This window comes from Athene noctua, chromosome 1, assembly GCF_965140245.1.
Source record: "Athene noctua chromosome 1, bAthNoc1.hap1.1, whole genome shotgun sequence".
Lineage (NCBI taxonomy): Eukaryota > Metazoa > Chordata > Aves > Strigiformes > Strigidae > Athene > Athene noctua.
In genome coordinates, this window is record NC_134037.1 from 108866157 (window position 1) to 108884044 (window position 17888).

The following is a 17888-nucleotide window of genomic DNA, read 5'->3' on the forward strand; positions in this document are numbered from 1 at the left end:
AAACTACACCTGCTGGTTGAAGAGGCAGCAGACTTTGCAATTTACCCTGAAATGACCCCTGTCAATTTGACAGTCACCTCTTCTAGTAATAGTCAAGATACATCAGCTCCTTCAACCATTTCATTTGACAGCCAAGTCTTTCAGGCCCCCAAAAGCTTTCATCAAAAGTGATTCCCCACCAGAGGTTTTTCCTTTTTCTTCAGAAAATAGCCTCCTTTTAGCTCTATAGATTCTCAGTTGGAATTGCCAAACCTGACTATACCTTATCTTCATCTCCACTTTTAAACTCTCCAAGTGGATTGCAATTTCATAACATAGAATCAAGTGCTATGCAAATATGATCATAATAAAATACAACTTACTAGATCTTCTGGATAATCACCATAATCGGAGTCATCTGTGGCACTACCTTCAGTCCTTTACATGAAAGGAAGACAAAAACTATTAATGCATCAGACCAGAACTGCAAGTGAGACACCCACAAAACAAAATAAATGCAATTTCCACGTCGGGGTTCCCCACAACCATGATATGCAGCCTAAGGCTGGAGAAAAATTCCTGACTCATATGCTCTAAATTTACTACTATGAAGAGTTTAAAAAATGCATCCTTTCTAAGTCTGTCATGAGCTGGATCAAGTTGGCAACCTGGCTGAAAGACAGTCCTAAAAATAGGTGATGTAGGATGAATCTGGTTCAGTTCACCAAGAAACCACACAGACACTAATGTTGGCACAAGAGAAACAGTAGCAAATCACTGCTGAACTAGACTAGTCCAGACAACAATGTCCTAATTTCCCATGAGACCCTTAATATCTATCACAGGTTAGAGAAACCAGAGTGGTCTGTGAGACTACGCACAGGGTTAGGAATCAGGAAATCTTTGTTCCAACCATAGAATCATTCAGGTTGGAAAAGACCCTTGGGATCATCGAGTCCAACCATCAGCCCTACTCTACAAAGTTCTCCCCTACACCATACCCCCCAGCATCTCATCTAAATGACCCTTAAACACACCCAGGGATGGTGACTCCACCACCTCCCTGGGCAGCCTATTCCACTGTCTGATCACTCTTTCTGTGAAAATTTTTTTCCTAATGTCCAGTCTAAACCTCCCCTGTTGGGAGTTTAAAGCCATTCCCTCTTGTTCTGTCACTAATCACCTGTGAGAAGAGACCAGCACCAACCTCTCTACAATGTCCTTTCAGGTAGCTGTAGAGAGTGATGAGGTCTCCCCTCAGCCTTCTCCTCCTCAAACTGAACAGTCCCAGCTCCCTCAATCTCTCCTCATAGGATTTGTTCTCCAGGCCCTTCACCAGCTTCGTTGCCCTCCTCTGCACTCGCTCCAGCACCTCGATATCTCTCTCGTATTGAGGTGCCCAAAACTGGACACAACACTCCAGGTGTGGCCTCACCAGTGCAGAGTACAGGGGGACTGTCACCTCCCTACCTCTGATGGTCACACTATTTCTAATACAAGCCAGGATGCCGTTGGCTTTCTTGGCCACCTGGGCACACGGCTGGCTCATGTTCAGCTGCTTCTCAATTAGAACCCCCAGATCCTTCTCTCCCAGACAGCTCCAGCCACACCTCCCCAAGCCTGTAGCCATGCATGGGGCTGTTGTGGCCCAAGGGCAGGACCTGGCACTTGGCCTTGTCAGAGTTCATCCTGTTAACACTGGCCACCGATCCAATCTACCCAAGTCTCTCTGTAGAGCCTCCCTGTTCTCATACAGATCAACATTCCCCCTTAACTTGGTGTCATCTGTGAATTTACTGACGATACACTCTATGTCCTTATCAATAAAGATGTTGAACAGAAATGGTCCCAACACCGAGCCCTGAGGTCACCACTTGTGAGCGGCCACCAGCTGGATTTAGCTCCATTGACCAACTCTCTGGGACCGTCCATCCAGCCAGTGCTTGACCCAGCAGACCATTCGCTCATCCAGGCCATGGGCAGCCAGTTTTTCTGTGAGAATTCTATGGGGAACTGTGTCAAATGCTTTTCAAAAATCCAGGTAGATAATATCGACAGCTTTTCCCTCATCCAACAGTTGGGTCATCTTGTCATAGGAGGAGATCAGGTTTGTCAGGCAGGACCTGCCTTCCATAAGCCCATGCTGACTGGGCCTGAGCCCCTGGTTGTCCATTATATGACTTCTAATGGGACCCGAGATGACCTTTTCCATGACCTTCCCTGGCACCGAGGTCAGATTGACAGGTCTATAGTTTCCTGGATCATCCTTTCTGCCGTTCTTGTAGATGGGTGTCACATTTGCCACCCTCCAGTCCAATGGGACCTCCCCAGTTGGCCGTGATTTCAGGTAAATCATGGACAGCAGTTTGACGAGCACATCTGCCAACTCTCTCAGCACCCCTGGCTGTAACCCATCTGGTCCCACAGACCTGTGTGCATCCACGTGGTGCAGCAGGTCTCTGACCACCTCCTCTTCAAATGTCCTGACCTTGTCACATCCAGCAGTATTTATGCTGAATAGTCTGTCTTGTAGCCTTATCTCTCAGATTTAGCTAATATCTCTCACACCCAAGAAAGATTAAGAACAAAACAAAACAAAGGGACTGAATCACATGAGGACTGGGGCCTTATGTGGAAAACTATCAAGGAAGCCCCAAGGATCTCCACTAATTCAAGGATGTATGTTCTCTGTAAAAGAAAAATCATGATTGGCTCTAGTATCTGCTTGTCTGCAGAGAAAAAAAGTGCTTCCATTAACTACAGGTAACTTCTGATCAAAACAAGCCTATCAGAAATAAGGATCTATCTGTAACCTTGAGACAATCAAAATTTAATAATATGAAGACAAAAAGCTTTAATGAAATGATAATACTAATGGCATTATTGAAGTAATCTAATGGTAAAAATTCTTCTTACTCATTTTTCTCCCGTTGTCTTGCTCTTTTTGCCACATGTTCAGCTTCTAAAACTGCTAACTCTTCACGTTCTTTTTCACTACTGATTATTCTAAACACTGAAAGAAAAAGTTCAAACATTAAAAAAAACAGTCAAAGCATAATCAAAGAATTTGGCATCTTGGACATAATACTAACAGAACTACCTTTTTCAACTTGTATTCTAAAAGCATTTCTTTTTCTTCGTCCATATTCTGCACTGAAAAAAACAAAACAAACAGGTTACACCAACTGCTTTCTCCCTTCAACATACTGTCATTCTCAGTGGAAAAAATACATTGTAAGTTTTTACACAAGCTTCTACGCAAATTCTTATTATGAACCAACTATGTGAAAACGTGATTGTTTTTTCTTAAGCCTGGAATAGCTCAATCACTGGGATGAAACAAAAACCACTAAACTATATCTGTGTCTAAAGGGATGTTTAGTAAAAATTATCAAGGTCGTCTTTAACTGTAGATATAGAGAAGCAGCAACATACAAATGGGCACACTGGATTCTATTTCACAATGTTACCGATTTTTCAATTTTAATTCAAACAAGAACATGGACATAGGACTACAGCCTAGAAAGGACAGTCCAGTGAGGAGTAACTGTGCTAATTAATAATGGTCAGTGTGAGAAAAATCTGATTCAATGAGCATCCTTATACAAACAAAAGTCATCAGTCTTTTACCTTCACTTACTGAGTATATCTTTGTTTTTATGCAATAGATGACAGAGGAAAAGCAAAACACACACCCAAGACCTAAGCAAGGGGTTTGGCTCCCTTTCTCTAACAAGGCACAAATAAATAGAACATGCAAACATGAGCAAATATACTTCTTCACCTTCCTGAACCCCCACACCCACCAATGATGTGCTGAAACACAACCTTGCTCCCCACCCAGGAAATCATAACAGCCTAAAAATAATTAGGCAAGACTGACTGTCCTTCTGAGCAACGAAACAAGATTTAGTGTCTTACTAAATCCTCTATCTCCCTCATCTGCCTGCACTGAAATGTTATTTTCCCAGTGAGAATTTTAAGCTCACTGGGATGAGGACCAACAGCTGTAATGCATCTGTAGCTGTTTAATTAAAACAAAAAAAAGGAACCCACAAAACCAAACTGCAACTGGATCTCGCAATGTATTAATAAAATTTGAGTTACTAGATATAACAGCAGAGGAAAACACTGGAGTGGAAATGATCTTACTGTTGTAGAATATAAGAATACAAATCTTTGCTCACCTGTAGGTTTTCTGTAAATCAGATGCTAGAATTCCAATGTCAACATACTGGCCACATTTACTACTTGCAAGATACTGAAATGAAGAATTTTAAGTAGCAAATAAAACCTTTGTCAATCTCTGCACCAGAGCAGCTAGATCAAATACGGCTCTTTCAAACTCTACTCTTCTTAGAAGTCAAAATGAAAATCAGAAACATCTTTGAGCTGTCTTGGAACACACTTTTCGTTGGGAAATGCTTAATAAGACACAGATAACTAGCTAGCTGTGTTTACCAGGGAAAAGCAGCATAATGTATTTTGGTGCTTCAGTGACTTCTGCTGGTGTGGCTCCATGTTCTTCCTTTAGTAAGAAAGATGATGTGTAACCCACACACCATCTTACTGTCAATCCTTCTAAAGTTCTTGGTTTCTCCCAGTTAACCTTTTGTTTTAGATCTCCTACCTTAAAAATTGAAAAAATCTACCTCAATTAGTAATCAGTATGGATATTGTCACAATAAGAACTTTGATCTTTACAAGATGTTTCAAAGAATACTATAGAAAAGTATATAAATGAAGTGAATTCTATCAAGCCTTTTTTTGGCTGACAGCAGTTGATCCACCCATTTTCAAACCACAGCTATGAAAGTGTAAGAAAATGTATTAAATTTGAGGTATAACTGTGCTCCATTTGCTTTCTTCCCCTGCTTTCCAAATTAGGAGTAAGAAGAAGTTTCAATACGTAATGGTGGATTCCTTCTTAAAAAAAGTAAAAGGAGACAGAGAATCTCCCTAAAAGACATGGTATCAAAAATGTCACAGCAATGAAAATTTAATTTAAATTAATACCTCTATTTAAAACAATTAAACTGCTTAAAATTGAATACAGAATTTTTTTTTTTTCCATTATATTACACTTCACATCACCCATAGGCAGCTACTGACCTGCAGAAAATATTAAGCCTACCATAAATCCTGCTGTCTTTTTCATTCCAGGATGGATTAGAGATAGCCACCATGATCTTGTAAAGGAAAACAAGCAAGCTCCCTCAAGCAGCCACTCACATTTTAAGGAATCAGAAGCAGAGTACACTTATACACAGAAAAATGGCGTTTAATTTGCTAAGTCACCATAAATTCACAAATCCATAAAATATAACAAAGCACTATGCCGCTGTTTCCCCACTCTTCACATGCCTATTATGGAAGTAATAAATTTTTTTCCCTTTCTTCACTCATTTAATGTAATCGATGCACACGTTTCCAAGGGTAAACACTTCTCATTTGCCTGTATCTACCCAGAGCGAGGGATGGCGTGGAGTTGACTAATCATTTCATATTTGATATAGCAGCCAGCTTCAGGATCATAAATGCTGAAGACAAGGGAAGAAAGTAACAAACCAAAACTTTTTTTTTTTTTTAAAAAAAGACCTTTTTAAAGGTCCGTTTAAAGCCCTGAGAGCCAAGGCGGGGTTCTGCCGCTCCGCCCTTCCCTCCCGCACCTGGGCAGGCCGGATGCTCATGGCCCCCTTCAGCGCGAAGGGGGAACAGCGAGCCCCGCCGTGCCGCGGCGGCCGCAGGGAGCCCCGCCGCCAGCTGCCGCGCCGCGGGGACAAGGGCCGCCGGCCAGCCGCCGCTGCCTGCCCGCGGCCGGTACCTGCTTAACGCGCTGCTTCAGCCGCAGGTCCACGAAGTGCGCGGGCCGGCTCCGCATCGCGGCTCGCCGCCCTCCCCGGCAGAGGGCCCTCCCGTGGACCCAGGGGCTGCCCTAGCCCTCCGCCTGCGCCGGGCAGGAATTGTGCGCAGGCAGCGCCAGGACGCCGCAGCCTCGCCGCTGCAGGCCCCCCTCGAAGGCCCCGCCTGTGCTGGTAGACCGGCCCGGCGGCGGGGGGCGTTGCTTTGCGAGCGCTGCTTTCTCCTGCCTCTGAGCAGCCGGGCCGCTAATTAAGTTTCAGAATAGCACACCCCACACACACCCCGGTCAGGGCGGCGTGAGACCCCCGGCACCGCCATCGCGGCGGCCTGATGAGGAACAGGGATATGTGGCGACTGCTACGGCCTGGGCGCGAGCTGTCGCGGGGACTCCATTTCCCAGCATGCTGCGCGGCCGAGAGGGGCGAGGCGGGGCGCGGCCTTGCCCGGGCGGGGCGTACGGCGGCCGGGAGGGCGACGGCCGCGGCGGGATGGAGTCGGTGGTCTTCATCTTCTCGCTGATTAACTGCTGTGCCCTCATCTTCCTCTCCGTCTACTTTGTATCCTTCTCCTCCGGGGCTGGGGGGCGCCTGGGGTGGGTAGGGTTGGGGCTGTGCCCGCACCCGGAGGCAACCGGGTGGGCTGGGCCCGTTGAGGCGCCGCTGAGGGCGGGAGGGCGAGCGAGCGGGTCCGGAGCCACCGGGCTGGCGGCGGGTTGCCACCGGGTGGCGGGGCGTCTGGGCCTGTGCTGGGTAATGGCCATTGGCGATTGGCGGCACCCCATCGGGAGCCGTGGAGGGGGGAAGCTTGGGGAGGCGGGAGTGCTTCGCCGCGGGGAAACGGCGAGTGATTCAGTGCCCGAAATACGTTCGTTCCTTCGAGTGCTGAAGCTCGGGGGGGTGTTAGGGTAGTGCTATGGAAAAGACATCGTGCCTCGGCAGAAGTAGCATGTGCTTGGCGTTGGTCTGGAGGAAGGGGTGTTGAAGTATGCTTCACACCCTCAGAAAATACACAGGCCTAAAAAATTAGAGCCACACAATGATTTTTAATTTTAAGGTACCTTACCCTAATTTAGATGTGAAGAGTTCCTCAGCAGAGTTGCCGTTTTCTTTGTTGCAAACTTGTCTGCAGTTGTTAGAACGTAACAGCATTGATTTGGCTTTCTTATTTTTCTCAATAAAAAGAATTGGCTCTTATACTCTTTCAAATCCTTGTGCTGTTTCAGAATCTACCCAGTTCTCCTAACAGAAAAAAGTACAGAAACATTTGAAAGAAATTCATCCTAGAAGGATAGGTTATTTGTTGAAAAATGAAAATACTGTACCTAGTTTTTAGGGGTAGAAAAAATCTCATGCTTTTTCATTTTCTTGGGGAAAAGGAGCATGAGCTTTACAGAACATAGCATGATGGTGTGCACACATGCATCCTAAGCCTTTTTTGAGAGGACTTTTCTGACAGAAATCTTAGTATTTCAATTGCTGAAAGTTCATTTGATAATGATGTTGCCCTCTCATTTTCAAGCAAAGTATGAATTAAAAAAAGCACTCCACTTCTTAGAACTGCACTATTTATTGTGAGGGGAGTTTTAAAAGCGCATTAACTTTTTCTTCTTTTTAAGTTCTCATTTCAAGCATTACAGTAATAATTCTGATATTGAGTTTGCCTCCCTGGTCTCTTTAAAACACTGAATTGAACTTTAGCACTTGTGCAATAGTTGCCGTTGGAAAAACATAATAAAAATCACTTGGCCTGATGATAAAATGTGGCCTAACTTTCTACCTAAAGTAGAATGAGTTGTAACTAGTTGAAATACACCTTTGGCAGATCAGCTGTAGAACAAGACAGTTTATGCTGAGAGCAGAGGGCTCTCCCCAATTTATTGGATAAAAATAAAGCTTTGAGTATTCTGAGTTACCTTAGTGTTTTTCCTGATCTTGGGCTTCAGATAATTACACTATCAGATTTGGAATGTGACTACATTAATGCTAGATCATGCTGCTCAAAACTCAATAAAGTAAATTATTATTCTTTGTATTTAATGTGCTTTAAGAAAACAGTCCGTGTTAGCACCACAAATAAGAGGTGTAATGTATATCTGGAGAGTCTTGATTGGCAATATTTTGCATGTATGCTTTATTTCAGTCTGCTTAGCTGTTTCAGATGCCCATCTTTCAACAAGTAAGTTCAGTCACGAAAGGCTGTTCTTCTGACCCTTGGTGCTCTGAGATGGGCTGCTACTCTGAATTTGTGGGACTGAGACTTAATGTTTCATGGAGCTCTTGAGTTCTGTGCTTTTGTTCTTGTAGGTGGGCCACACCAAGGATGTCTACTCGTGACTGAACTCTGACATCTTTATAGCAACTTTCTCTGATGCTTCTGTATAATTTCTAACCTGTCTTGAACGGTAGTGTTACTATGATAAGGAAAAGTACTGTTTTAACAAAATCTGCATAAAACCTATTTCATTAAATTGATATGGCCTTCCCACATGGGTTTTCACTTTGATTTAAAAGTATTTTCTTTCTTAATGCAAGAGAGAATGCTATAGGATACTATCAAGGAAAAAATGTGTTACTGCCAGGGGCTGACCCAATTTAACTATGCCAGTTTTCATATTGGTCAACTTTCTTATCTGTTCCAAGCCTGAGGGTGTTTGTATGCTCTGTGTCTGTGCAGATTTTAATTATCTGCTTCTCATTCCTAAATCTGCTGTTCTCTGCAGGGATTTCAAATGAACACTCTATACTTTCTTAACTCGCTTTCTTAAGAGCTTGTGTAATATAGTTGTGTTCAAACAGCTGCTGTGCTTCTCTCTAGAAATTTTTGTAACACTTGGATAAAGTACCTCTGTTATAATATCTTAGGGCCTGATTTCTGACTTACATGGAATCTGTCTGAAGATACTGATTTCCCCACATTGTGGTGAAATTGCATGCTTTTGCCATGAATTTTCTGTCTGAGTTTTACATGATTAGAATCAGATGATAAATCCATATAGATCTCTTTCAGAAAGGAACTTGCATTTGTGCATCTAACTCTTTCATTTTCTTCCTTTTTTTACAGTGGGTGGTCCCCGAGGTGATTGGCCATGCTGTTGTAACTGTATTAATGCTTATTTCATTGCACTGGTTCATCTTCCTCCTTAATTTGCCAGTAGCAACATGGAATATATATAGGTAAGTGTGAAGGGTTTAGCATACGCTCTTTTTTTTTTTTTTTCCACTGTTACAAGTTTAGCTTTAAGTCTAGTATGAAGATAAATCTATGTCTTGATATTTCAGTTGTGTTCTTGAGCTGCTAACAGTCTTCATGGATCTAACTAACATAAAATTCTCCTCTCTTTGCAACTAAAATGACAAGAAACCCAGTACTGTAAAGGATATGAAAATTTTGGCCTTTCCTTGCATTCTATCTAGTGCTCAGGGATCTTGATTTGTGAGTCATTCCCAAATTCAGAGGAAATAGTAGTATGTTAATAGGGATTATGAAGTTGTACTGCAAACATAGTTGTTAATGTTTTTCATGCTGTGCCTACATGCCTGATAGTGATATCAGCATAAAAGTACTTAGGTCAGCATGACCGATAGTTATTGTAAAACCATTAGGCTGTGGTGTTATCTCCTGCACCCTCCGTCTTTTACTATCTTGTCTTGCCCCCTCATTTGCATTGGTTTTGGTCCCCATCTTGCCTCTCTGTATTTGGAAAGGTTTGCAGACTTTTCATCTTATGACAACTGTCAATGTTACTGGTCTTTGTATACTAGGCCGTCCAGCACTGTGAAATGGTTTACTTATCTGTGGGGGTTTCCATGTGGCAACATTGTGACTGTCAGCTCAAAAATGTTCTTTTTATTTTGTATCATTTGATGTGCAGAGAATTGAACCTTTACAGGTGTTCTGCTAATGAAAACTGGATGTGAATTTGTCACAAATTAATCGCTATACTACAGGAAATTCAAAAGACTAAATGTTTAAGATGTAGGTTTGAAAAGCTGGCTGTAAATCTTGCTTGGTATTCCCTTTGGTATCTGCTGGCAAGTATGGAGTTTGTATGGGATATTTCATTTAGGCTAGACTGTTTCTACAGAGACACTAGAGAGAATGCAGCTTTTTTTGAAGCTTTGAAGATTTCTTGTAGTGGTTACCCCTTTGTTGCTTCCTTTTGCTTGCTTAGGTTAATGTTTAAAGTAGCCACTTGCTTTCCCTTCTAAACCTGATCAGAGAGAATTTTAAAAGATACAGCTATTTGTATTTCCGCACTTCAGGCAGTAAGCTTTGCTGCTTTGAATTGACAGCTCTCATTTTATTTGTCATACATGGGGTAGACATCCTGAATATCCTAAAATCCAGGATTGTTACTTCAATTTTAGATACGCAGTGTAGGCAATAATTGAATGTGACAATATGATACTTTGCCTGTCCTGCTACAAAAAGTGAAAATACTAAACCTGTACTGTTAAGATCAAGGGAGTTTCACCCACATTAATAACCTGGACTATCCCATCTATAGTGAAAGAGTTAGAGATCTTCAAAAGCAAGTGTGTTGTTTAGCATTATAGAGGAAATCTGATGATTTGGGATAGAATTTGTAATTGACCCAGTGGACTGTAAAGTAGTTTGAATACACTGAAGAGAGGAGAAGGTGTCAATTACTAAAGGAGGATTAAGTGGGAACAGATGAAGTGTGAACCCATTATGAACTGCAAACTTTCAGCATCAGCTGAGTGTGTTTGAATCTTCTTCCTATGTTATAGCATTGCAGGAACCAATTTCTAGAGTAAATGTGGCTGCACATAAATTCAGAAAGGTTTAAGATTATCATTCTACTCCAAGATGAGTACAGAAGTAAAAATAATTGTGTTGAGATTGAAGAAGTCTGTGCTTTGTAGTTCATTTTAGTGATAATAGAGAGAAAGGTAGTATAATAATCCCTTCCCCTTATTCTCTTTCCTTCAAAATTTGCTTAATCTTGATGAGTAAATGGCAGTTACAGGCAGTACTGGCTTAATTTACTAATTGTCTCAATGATTTCAGTGATAATAGGTTTTTGTGTGAAAAGGACACGAGAAACAAATCTTGGGGAGGATAAACTGGTTAAAAAACAGCATCAAGGGAGACTTTCAGAGTTGCAGCATGTTTATTGTAATATCCTACTGGCCCTTCTTGTTCAACATACTCAGATTAAATTTGGTTTGTTTGTTTTCTGAATTTTCTAGTGTCTTATACAATCTCCAGTGAGACATAGTTTTGTCTTGCATTGTCCTTGTTTTAAAACTAGACATTGAAGCAGCTTATTTGAAATCTAATCATATTTCAAAATGGATATTTTTTAATTCTGAAATATTTCTTAGATGTACTACTATGAAGCAAGAATTACAAAGGAAATGTTGAATGTGAGTAGACAAAAAGAAAGCAACTCTTAAAAAAAAAAAAAAAGCAGAACACTTCCCTTTGTTATATAGATAGGCTTGAGACAATAGATCCAAATAATGATTCTTGCCATGTCTTTAAGTAGATCATACCCCTCTTAAAACTGAAGGAGTTAAAAAAAATAAAAATATGTGAAATATAGTGAAAATTCTGACCATGACTTCCATATCCCTTACAATATTGTGTAATCTAGAGGGAAATGTCCTGTTGCTGTAGCAGCAGCTTCTGTACTGGAGGCATTAATGTGTATAGCCATTAAAGCTGACAGTTTTCTTGTTCTGTGTGGTTCTGCTGCAGAAGTTCTTTGCTTTTTAGAGGATGACAACTGGCTTGAGTTGGGTTTGTCAGCATCTAGCATCATTGTGCTCGTGACTACAGTTATTCAGATGTATAATATAAGCTGTACTAGCTTGTGGGCCTCTTGGAAAAACTACCTCCCAGGTTCTTTAAAAAGTTGCATCATTTAAATGTTGTTATTCTTCTTAAAAAGCAAAATTAATAAAGACTACATTTGTTGCACTCATATCCTAGAGATATAAGAAAACTATGCTCTCTATCTCTATTTCTAGGATAAATTGGTACAGGAAACTTGTGTTCTTCCTTTTATTCCAATAAAATGCATTGCATTCCCAGTAAATGCACAATAATTTGTGTTATAATACTAAAAATGGAACAACCACTCAAAACATCAAATTTAGAAGAGAATTTCAAATTGTAATTATTTCACATGAACTGTTTGTAGTGGGACATAATTGTTACTAGTCAAATATGCTGTAGTGCTTTTTAATGCCTCTGACAGACAAATACCATAGTCTCGTCTTTTCTTTTTTTTTGTCTGCTGCTAGAAAACATCCTTGTTTCTTGTTCCCTTCCCTTGCCTCCTATTATTGAAAGGAAGTTGCAAGAGGTGGGGGAGTGCCTTTTGGAGTACAAGTGATGCCATTCTTCAAGTATATCAAGAAAATCAAAGTGTTCTGAGACCTCGCTTTTGCTCCAGGTGTAAGACAAGTTGTTAAATTCCTGTGTAGAAAGAGTATTATTCCAGGAATGTAGAGCCTGTATGTCATTTAAGTGAAATTACAATACTGTTCTAGACTGGGCTCAGCTGGGGTGAGAACTTTGTGTGCTTCCGTTTGCTCTCTTGAGAAATGCTTATGACAAAAGAACATGCCACTTGTTGAATTTTTATGGGACATAAATATTTGTTTTGCTGGTTTTATTATTTCTTCTGCTTGCATTTTACTTTGTTTCACTCAGCTTTTGTTCTTATGTGGGTTTGGACAGTAGTACTTCAGTTCTGCCCAATCTCTCATCCTGTCAGCCTCAGTGTCTCTGCCGAGATAATGCAGGATGGTTGTGACAAAGATGGGAATACTACACAGATCCTTTGTCTTGTCTTATGCTATCTCATGTTGACCACTGGAGTTTGTGATTATCTGTGTATGGGGTTTTTTCAGTAAATAAATCACTAACTCTTAGCTACATTAATTCTTTTCCAGTCCCTTTCATCTAATGCATCTTTCCATTGTGGGTGGACATTTCACCACACAAAGTAACCACAAACAGCAATTAAAATGAACTGGAATCAGCTATTACCTGGAAACTTCCATTTGTACATGCGAAGCTGGGCTGATGCTTTTTGTACTTCTTGTCCTCTTATTCTTTGTGGGTTGTAGTGGCAGAGGTAGACTGAAATAGAATTAAAGATGATCTCCCTTCTGTTGGACTGTGAAACAACTCTTTAGATGGAAGTCCCTTCTGTGCAAGCTCTCCTCCCCTTCCCCTGATACTCCCTTATGTCTTGATGACTGTACTTCTGTTGTCTTTTTTTCTCTTAAATTTTCAGGTACATTATGGTGCCAAGTGGAAACATGGGGGTATTTGATCCCACAGAGATCCATAACCGAGGACAACTTAAATCACACATGAAGGAAGCCATGATTAAACTTGGCTTTCATCTGCTCTGTTTCTTCATGTACCTTTACAGGTTAGTTTCAAAAATTGCTCCCAAGGAACAAAGGAATTGTCTGCCAGCTATTTTTATCTCCTCTATTCTGCTACTGTAATTGCTGGTATTTGTTAAGTGTCTTATCTTTTTTTGCATCCTGCTAAGCCTCAATAATATATTTTGACAGCTATCTCCAGGCTCATTATATGCCTTCATTCTTTCTGATCAGACATTGTTTGGCAACTCAGACTACTCCTTAGTCTCAAACCCACTATAAATACAATATAGAGTCACGTGATTTAAGCACCTAGAGTAAGTGGCCTATTTAGAATGGAAATCATCTTGAGGACCAAGTTTATTTTACAAGTTCTGTTTTAGCAAATAACCTTGATCTCACCCAGTTACAAGCGGATGAGTTCTGTGATGGGGCCACATACTATGAGATGGAAGAACTGCTGTTCTACTGCAGTATTACTTCTGTAGGCCCTGTCTTCATAAGCAAAGCACACAGCATAGTTGCCTTGATGTTCTGTTTCAGAATCAAGTGCCATTCTCATGAAAGTGATAGCTGTTCCTGCTTGCACATGCTTCAGTAATCCACTGGTATCATGTTTTCTCTTTTGTCACAGTATGATTCTGGCTTTGATAAATGATTGAGAAGTTGAAAAAGTACCATTAGCTGCCAAATTGGGTCATCACTCCAGTGACTGGTGGTGGAGCCACAGACACCTTCCGAACGTACCTAGATCAGTGTCGTCATGCAGTATATTTTTCCTCTTTGAACAAGAAATATTTTTCTGTATTTTTAACATAAAATATTTTCAAAAGACATTGGATTTGTGTAGCAGTTGTTTTTGTTCCTTTACAACCCAAACTGCTGGAGCTGCTGCTTCTGTAAGATGAAATCCTTGCTTACAGAACTGATCTCACAGGAATTAAATGGTGAGAAGGGAAACTCATTTCAGCAGCATGGGCTGGTAACAGGGGTAGTTCCAGAACAAATTCAAGCGCAGCTCTGATGTCTGCTTCTTAGTGAAAGGTGTCAGGATGTGCCTCTGGCTGTCAAGCTGTCCTATTAGAGCCTAGTCTGAAGCAGTGCTAGGAACAAACAGTTTTCAAAAAGTGGAACACTAGTACAGCTTGTATCTTTGTGTCAGTGTTTTTTCTAGCTAAAAAGCAATGGAATAAAAGTTATGCTTTCCTCCCTTTCCCCCTCTCCCTCCAACAATCTCTACAAAGTCTTGTGTTTGGATGGATGAAGGTCCTGCAGTGAAAGTGACACTTGTGTGTAAGAGTGAAAAACAGATAAAGAAATAAGATTAATACTTGCTTTTTCCCTTCAACTCCTGTTTTGTCACTGAAATACATCATAGACTTCCATACAACATAAACATCATATTGAACCAGGGTTGGACTTCATTACAGAGCAAAAGACTATCTGCAGTTACTACTCCATGAACCTGCTGTTTCCAGCCCAGGGAGGTGAATCAAGAGTGTCTAGCTTGGGGAGGGGGTCTGGTAAACTGTAACCCAGTTATCCCAATTCTGATGTGTCTCTGCTTCAAAGACAACAGCAAACTAAGTTCTTTTTGTGCAGCTCTTGCATCAGTGACAAGTATATAAACCTGAATTTGTACCCTCACTGTCTTTTTTTATATATGCATAGAAACAGGTTTTTTTGAAACAAATACTTCAAGTCAAACACTTCATAAAAATACAGTTCTGTAATCAAGTCCTAAAGTTTATGAGCTTTTCCTTCTAAAGTACTTGTTCTGTGGTGTATAGCTGTAGTTAGCAGATTGTTTTCATGGCCAGCCACCACTGAAAAGACAACACTGAAGCTCGATTTCTCTAGATACCTTGTGTTCAGTGTTCTAGGAAAAGTTTGGCTTTACATTTATCATGGAGTCCAAGTTCAGCTGTTGCAAAGATGAAAAATTGCTGAAAGTTTTGATCATTAAGAAATAACTAAGGAAACTGCTACTGCAACTGCATGCCATTGACTACCTGACACCACAAAAATCAAACTACAGAAAGTAGTGCCTCAAAGCTGAAACAGGGTTGTACATCTGGAAGGAGGAGAGTAAATAAAAGAGGAAAATCAGTGACATTTGTTGCAGCTTAGATGGTAGGCAATTAAGTTTTCTTATTTGTATGTGAAAAAATTCAAAACAATTACAAACTTTAGACCATTTTTAAAAAAAATTCACCTATCACTATGAATCAATGTGAGATCAGATTCCCTCGTATTCACTCACCAAAATATATTTCCCTTTAGAATTGAGGTGTCCACATATAACTTCATGAGGGGATCATTAGCTTATCCTTCAAATGATTAGCTGTGATTTATAGAAAGCTCTTAATCCATGAAAACAGATCTGAAGTTTGCCTACAGGGATTCTTTTAGTCAAGGTTATTAAGCTCTTTTCCTCACCCACAGCCTAGAGCCTAGTCAGTTTGCTAAGATAGTTGTTCGACAGTTTTCAGACAGATGAGACAGCTGCTACAGTACTGCACTTAGGGGGATTTGTTAAAATATATACGATAGCTTGTTTCCCCCTAATTAATCATTACAGTTCCAGACTGTTGGTTATTTAGCCTGTTTTATTAAAGAATATACTTATCTCTTCATCCTAGTAAATTACCATTTTTTTCTGCAACAGTTCTGTATTATGGAACATAGTAAATCAGTGGCATTAATAGTGTGACAAGTAATAAGAACAGTTCTACATGCAGGTTAACAGTCACCGTGAGTCCCCGATAAACCCATAAAAGCAAATTTTTATCTGTTCAGTAGTGGCATAGCTTTCTTTGATTCTTTTTCTCACGGGAAGCTCTCTAGGATTTTGTACAAGTGCTAGGAAAAGACCATTTTTGCCTCTAAGGATATGGCAACGATTACATTGGAGGTAGCAACAGGAAAATATGGACCACCATGGATTAACCACCTTTATCATCAGCAGAAATGTTAGAGGCATGTGAACTTCAGTGGTTACTGTTCAGAGCATTATAATCTTTTAAAGTGAGGAGGCAACTGTGACTGCCATCTTTCTGTAATGAGCTGATAGCCTGAGCATGTGCAACACGCGCAAAGTAGCAGAAGGATGCATCAGGCAGCACAGAAAGCGTAGGCCAAGGGGTGAAGTGAGGAGTAAAGCAGAAACTGTCCCTCAGGAGAAGTACCCTACCTCAGGCAGAGTTTGGATTTAAGCTAATTATGAAACGCTTATCTACTATCAGGTACTATACTTACGTAACTTCTTTTAAATAACCTGAAGCATTAAAAAAAAAAAAATACTATTTTAAATTTGACATTTGCTGAAATTTCAGTTCTATAGAAATCATGTACCTGTTTCTCTTGCATTCTTCTCACCAGTTAAAGGCAGACATAGGACAGCAGATGAGGCACAGTAACAAACCCAGCCAAAACACGAACTTCCTTCATCTGCTGTGTGAAGCATTTATGGCTGAAGCAGGTCTGCAATCTGACAACCCTGCTGCAAATACTAGTACCCAAGGGAAGCGTCACAAAGCAGCACGTGGAATGGAATAAGGCATGCCCCTCCTGGCTGCAGCTGCATTTAAGCCATAATTACCTATACACTGCTTAAACTGTAAGGGAGGGAATAAGGTTAATACAAAGGTGCTACTAGAGGGAGTAAAGACCTTTTCTAATCAATATAGAAGCTCAAAGCATTCAAAAACTGTATGCGCTTGAACAAAAGGTTTGAGTTTGGAAAAGCTACAGGAAGGGGAGGGCAAATTTAGGTACAGCTTTTCATTTAACAGAACATTAGCTAGAGCTGAACAAAAATGCCTAAAATGCCAGACAAAGATGAGGTTCTGTTTTAAGGCACAGGACAGAGGGACAAGAACCACAGGGTCAGTCAGAGGAAACAAAGGCAACAATTGAGAAGCATCTTCAAGAGCTGTCAGCCACAGAAGCCACTTCAGACAACTTTACATAGAAGTCTGGAGGCTCCCAGTTCCCAGTTTAAGAGAAGTCTAAGTAAGAGACACAAGTACTTTAGGAGCACCTCCTTAATATGAAAGATCAGAAAACCCCACAAAACCCACTGATGACCTAAAGCAGCCTGTGTCTGGTATTTAAGCAAGCTCCAGCATTAAGGAGTCAAAGTTTTCATGGAGCTTTAACAGGTCAGATAAGCACAGAATGGGACACAGGCCAAATCGACTGCTAAATTACAGTGAACGCACAAGTGTGAGGTAGATTAGAGCCAAACATCAACAATGGGAAAGCCTGCACACAACACTGAGTGAATTAATCTTCAGATAAACTGCCACAAATTAATTTTCCTAGTGAGGAAGTAAAATACTACAAATACGGAAAAATCTATAATTAATGATCAAGAAATTAACATCCAAGTCAGTCATATAAAGTGAAGTTAGGAAAACTAAGAACTATTCATTCCAGTTATTTATTCTGTTTATTGAATTGAAAGAAAGGGAATACAAACATTTCTGTTAAGTGCTGTGCACCAACATGGAAAAAGTGTCTTTTTTTTTAAAAAATCCTAATAAAAACAAATCAGAAGTTAATGTAGTTCCAATTGAACAATTTTTAAAGATATGTTTAAAATACTACACATTTATAAAATAAAAAAGTTAAAACGGTGTTCTGTAAATAATTAGTAAAACAAGTGAAAATAAA

At 40.5% G+C, this 17888-nt stretch overlaps 2 protein-coding genes across 9 annotated transcripts in view; one reads left to right on the plus strand and one right to left on the minus strand.

Moving 5' to 3' along the window:
• NVL (nuclear VCP like) overlaps positions 1-5891 on the minus strand; it is a 42819-nt gene extending 36928 nt beyond the window's left edge. For 4 of the 7 annotated variants that reach the window (XR_012632924.1, XM_074897286.1, XM_074897285.1 and 1 more), the window contains exons 1-5: positions 5804-5891; positions 4167-4240; positions 3080-3132; positions 2896-2992; positions 363-417 (exon numbers count right to left, since the gene is read on the minus strand). Coding sequence is in view for 5 of the 7 variants with exons in the window: in XM_074897286.1 (XP_074753387.1) it covers positions 363-417; positions 2896-2992; positions 3080-3132; positions 4167-4240; positions 5804-5860 (336 nt within the window). In the remaining 2 variants the exon portion in view is untranslated. Of the gene's footprint in view, positions 1-362; positions 418-1936; positions 1943-2895; positions 2993-3079; positions 3133-4166; positions 4241-5803 lie in introns of all 7 variants that reach the window. The other 3 variants (XM_074897289.1, XM_074897287.1, XM_074897288.1) reach the window with 2 other exon arrangements.
• Positions 5892-6231: 340 nt separating this feature from the next.
• CNIH4 (cornichon family member 4) lies at positions 6232-14050 on the plus strand. 2 transcript variants are annotated; one of them, XM_074897293.1, is made up of 5 exons: positions 6256-6398; positions 7784-7852; positions 8902-9014; positions 13115-13255; positions 13846-14050. In XM_074897293.1, the coding sequence occupies exons 1-5, from the start codon at positions 6330-6332 to the stop codon at positions 13871-13873; spliced, it is 420 nt and encodes a 139-aa protein (XP_074753394.1). In that variant the 5' UTR covers positions 6256-6329; the 3' UTR covers positions 13874-14050. The 2 variants fall into 2 exon arrangements, with proteins under 2 accessions (XP_074753395.1, XP_074753394.1); XM_074897294.1 differs by lacking the exon at positions 13115-13255 and having other exon boundaries at positions 6232-6398.
• Positions 14051-17888: the final 3838 nt, after the last annotated feature.

Bases quoted from the DNA above. Each gene is read 5' to 3' on its own strand.
- CNIH4 (XM_074897293.1), top strand. From the start codon at position 6,330: ATGGAGTCGGTGGTCTTCATCTTCTCGCTGATTAACTGCTGTGCCCTC. The intron at 7,853-8,901 runs GTAAATTATTAT...CTTTTTTTACAG, and splicing joins GCTGCTCAAAACTCAATAAA to TGGGTGGTCCCCGAGGTGAT. The intron at 13,256-13,845 runs GTTAGTTTCAAA...CTTTTGTCACAG, and splicing joins TTCTTCATGTACCTTTACAG to TATGATTCTGGCTTTGATAA.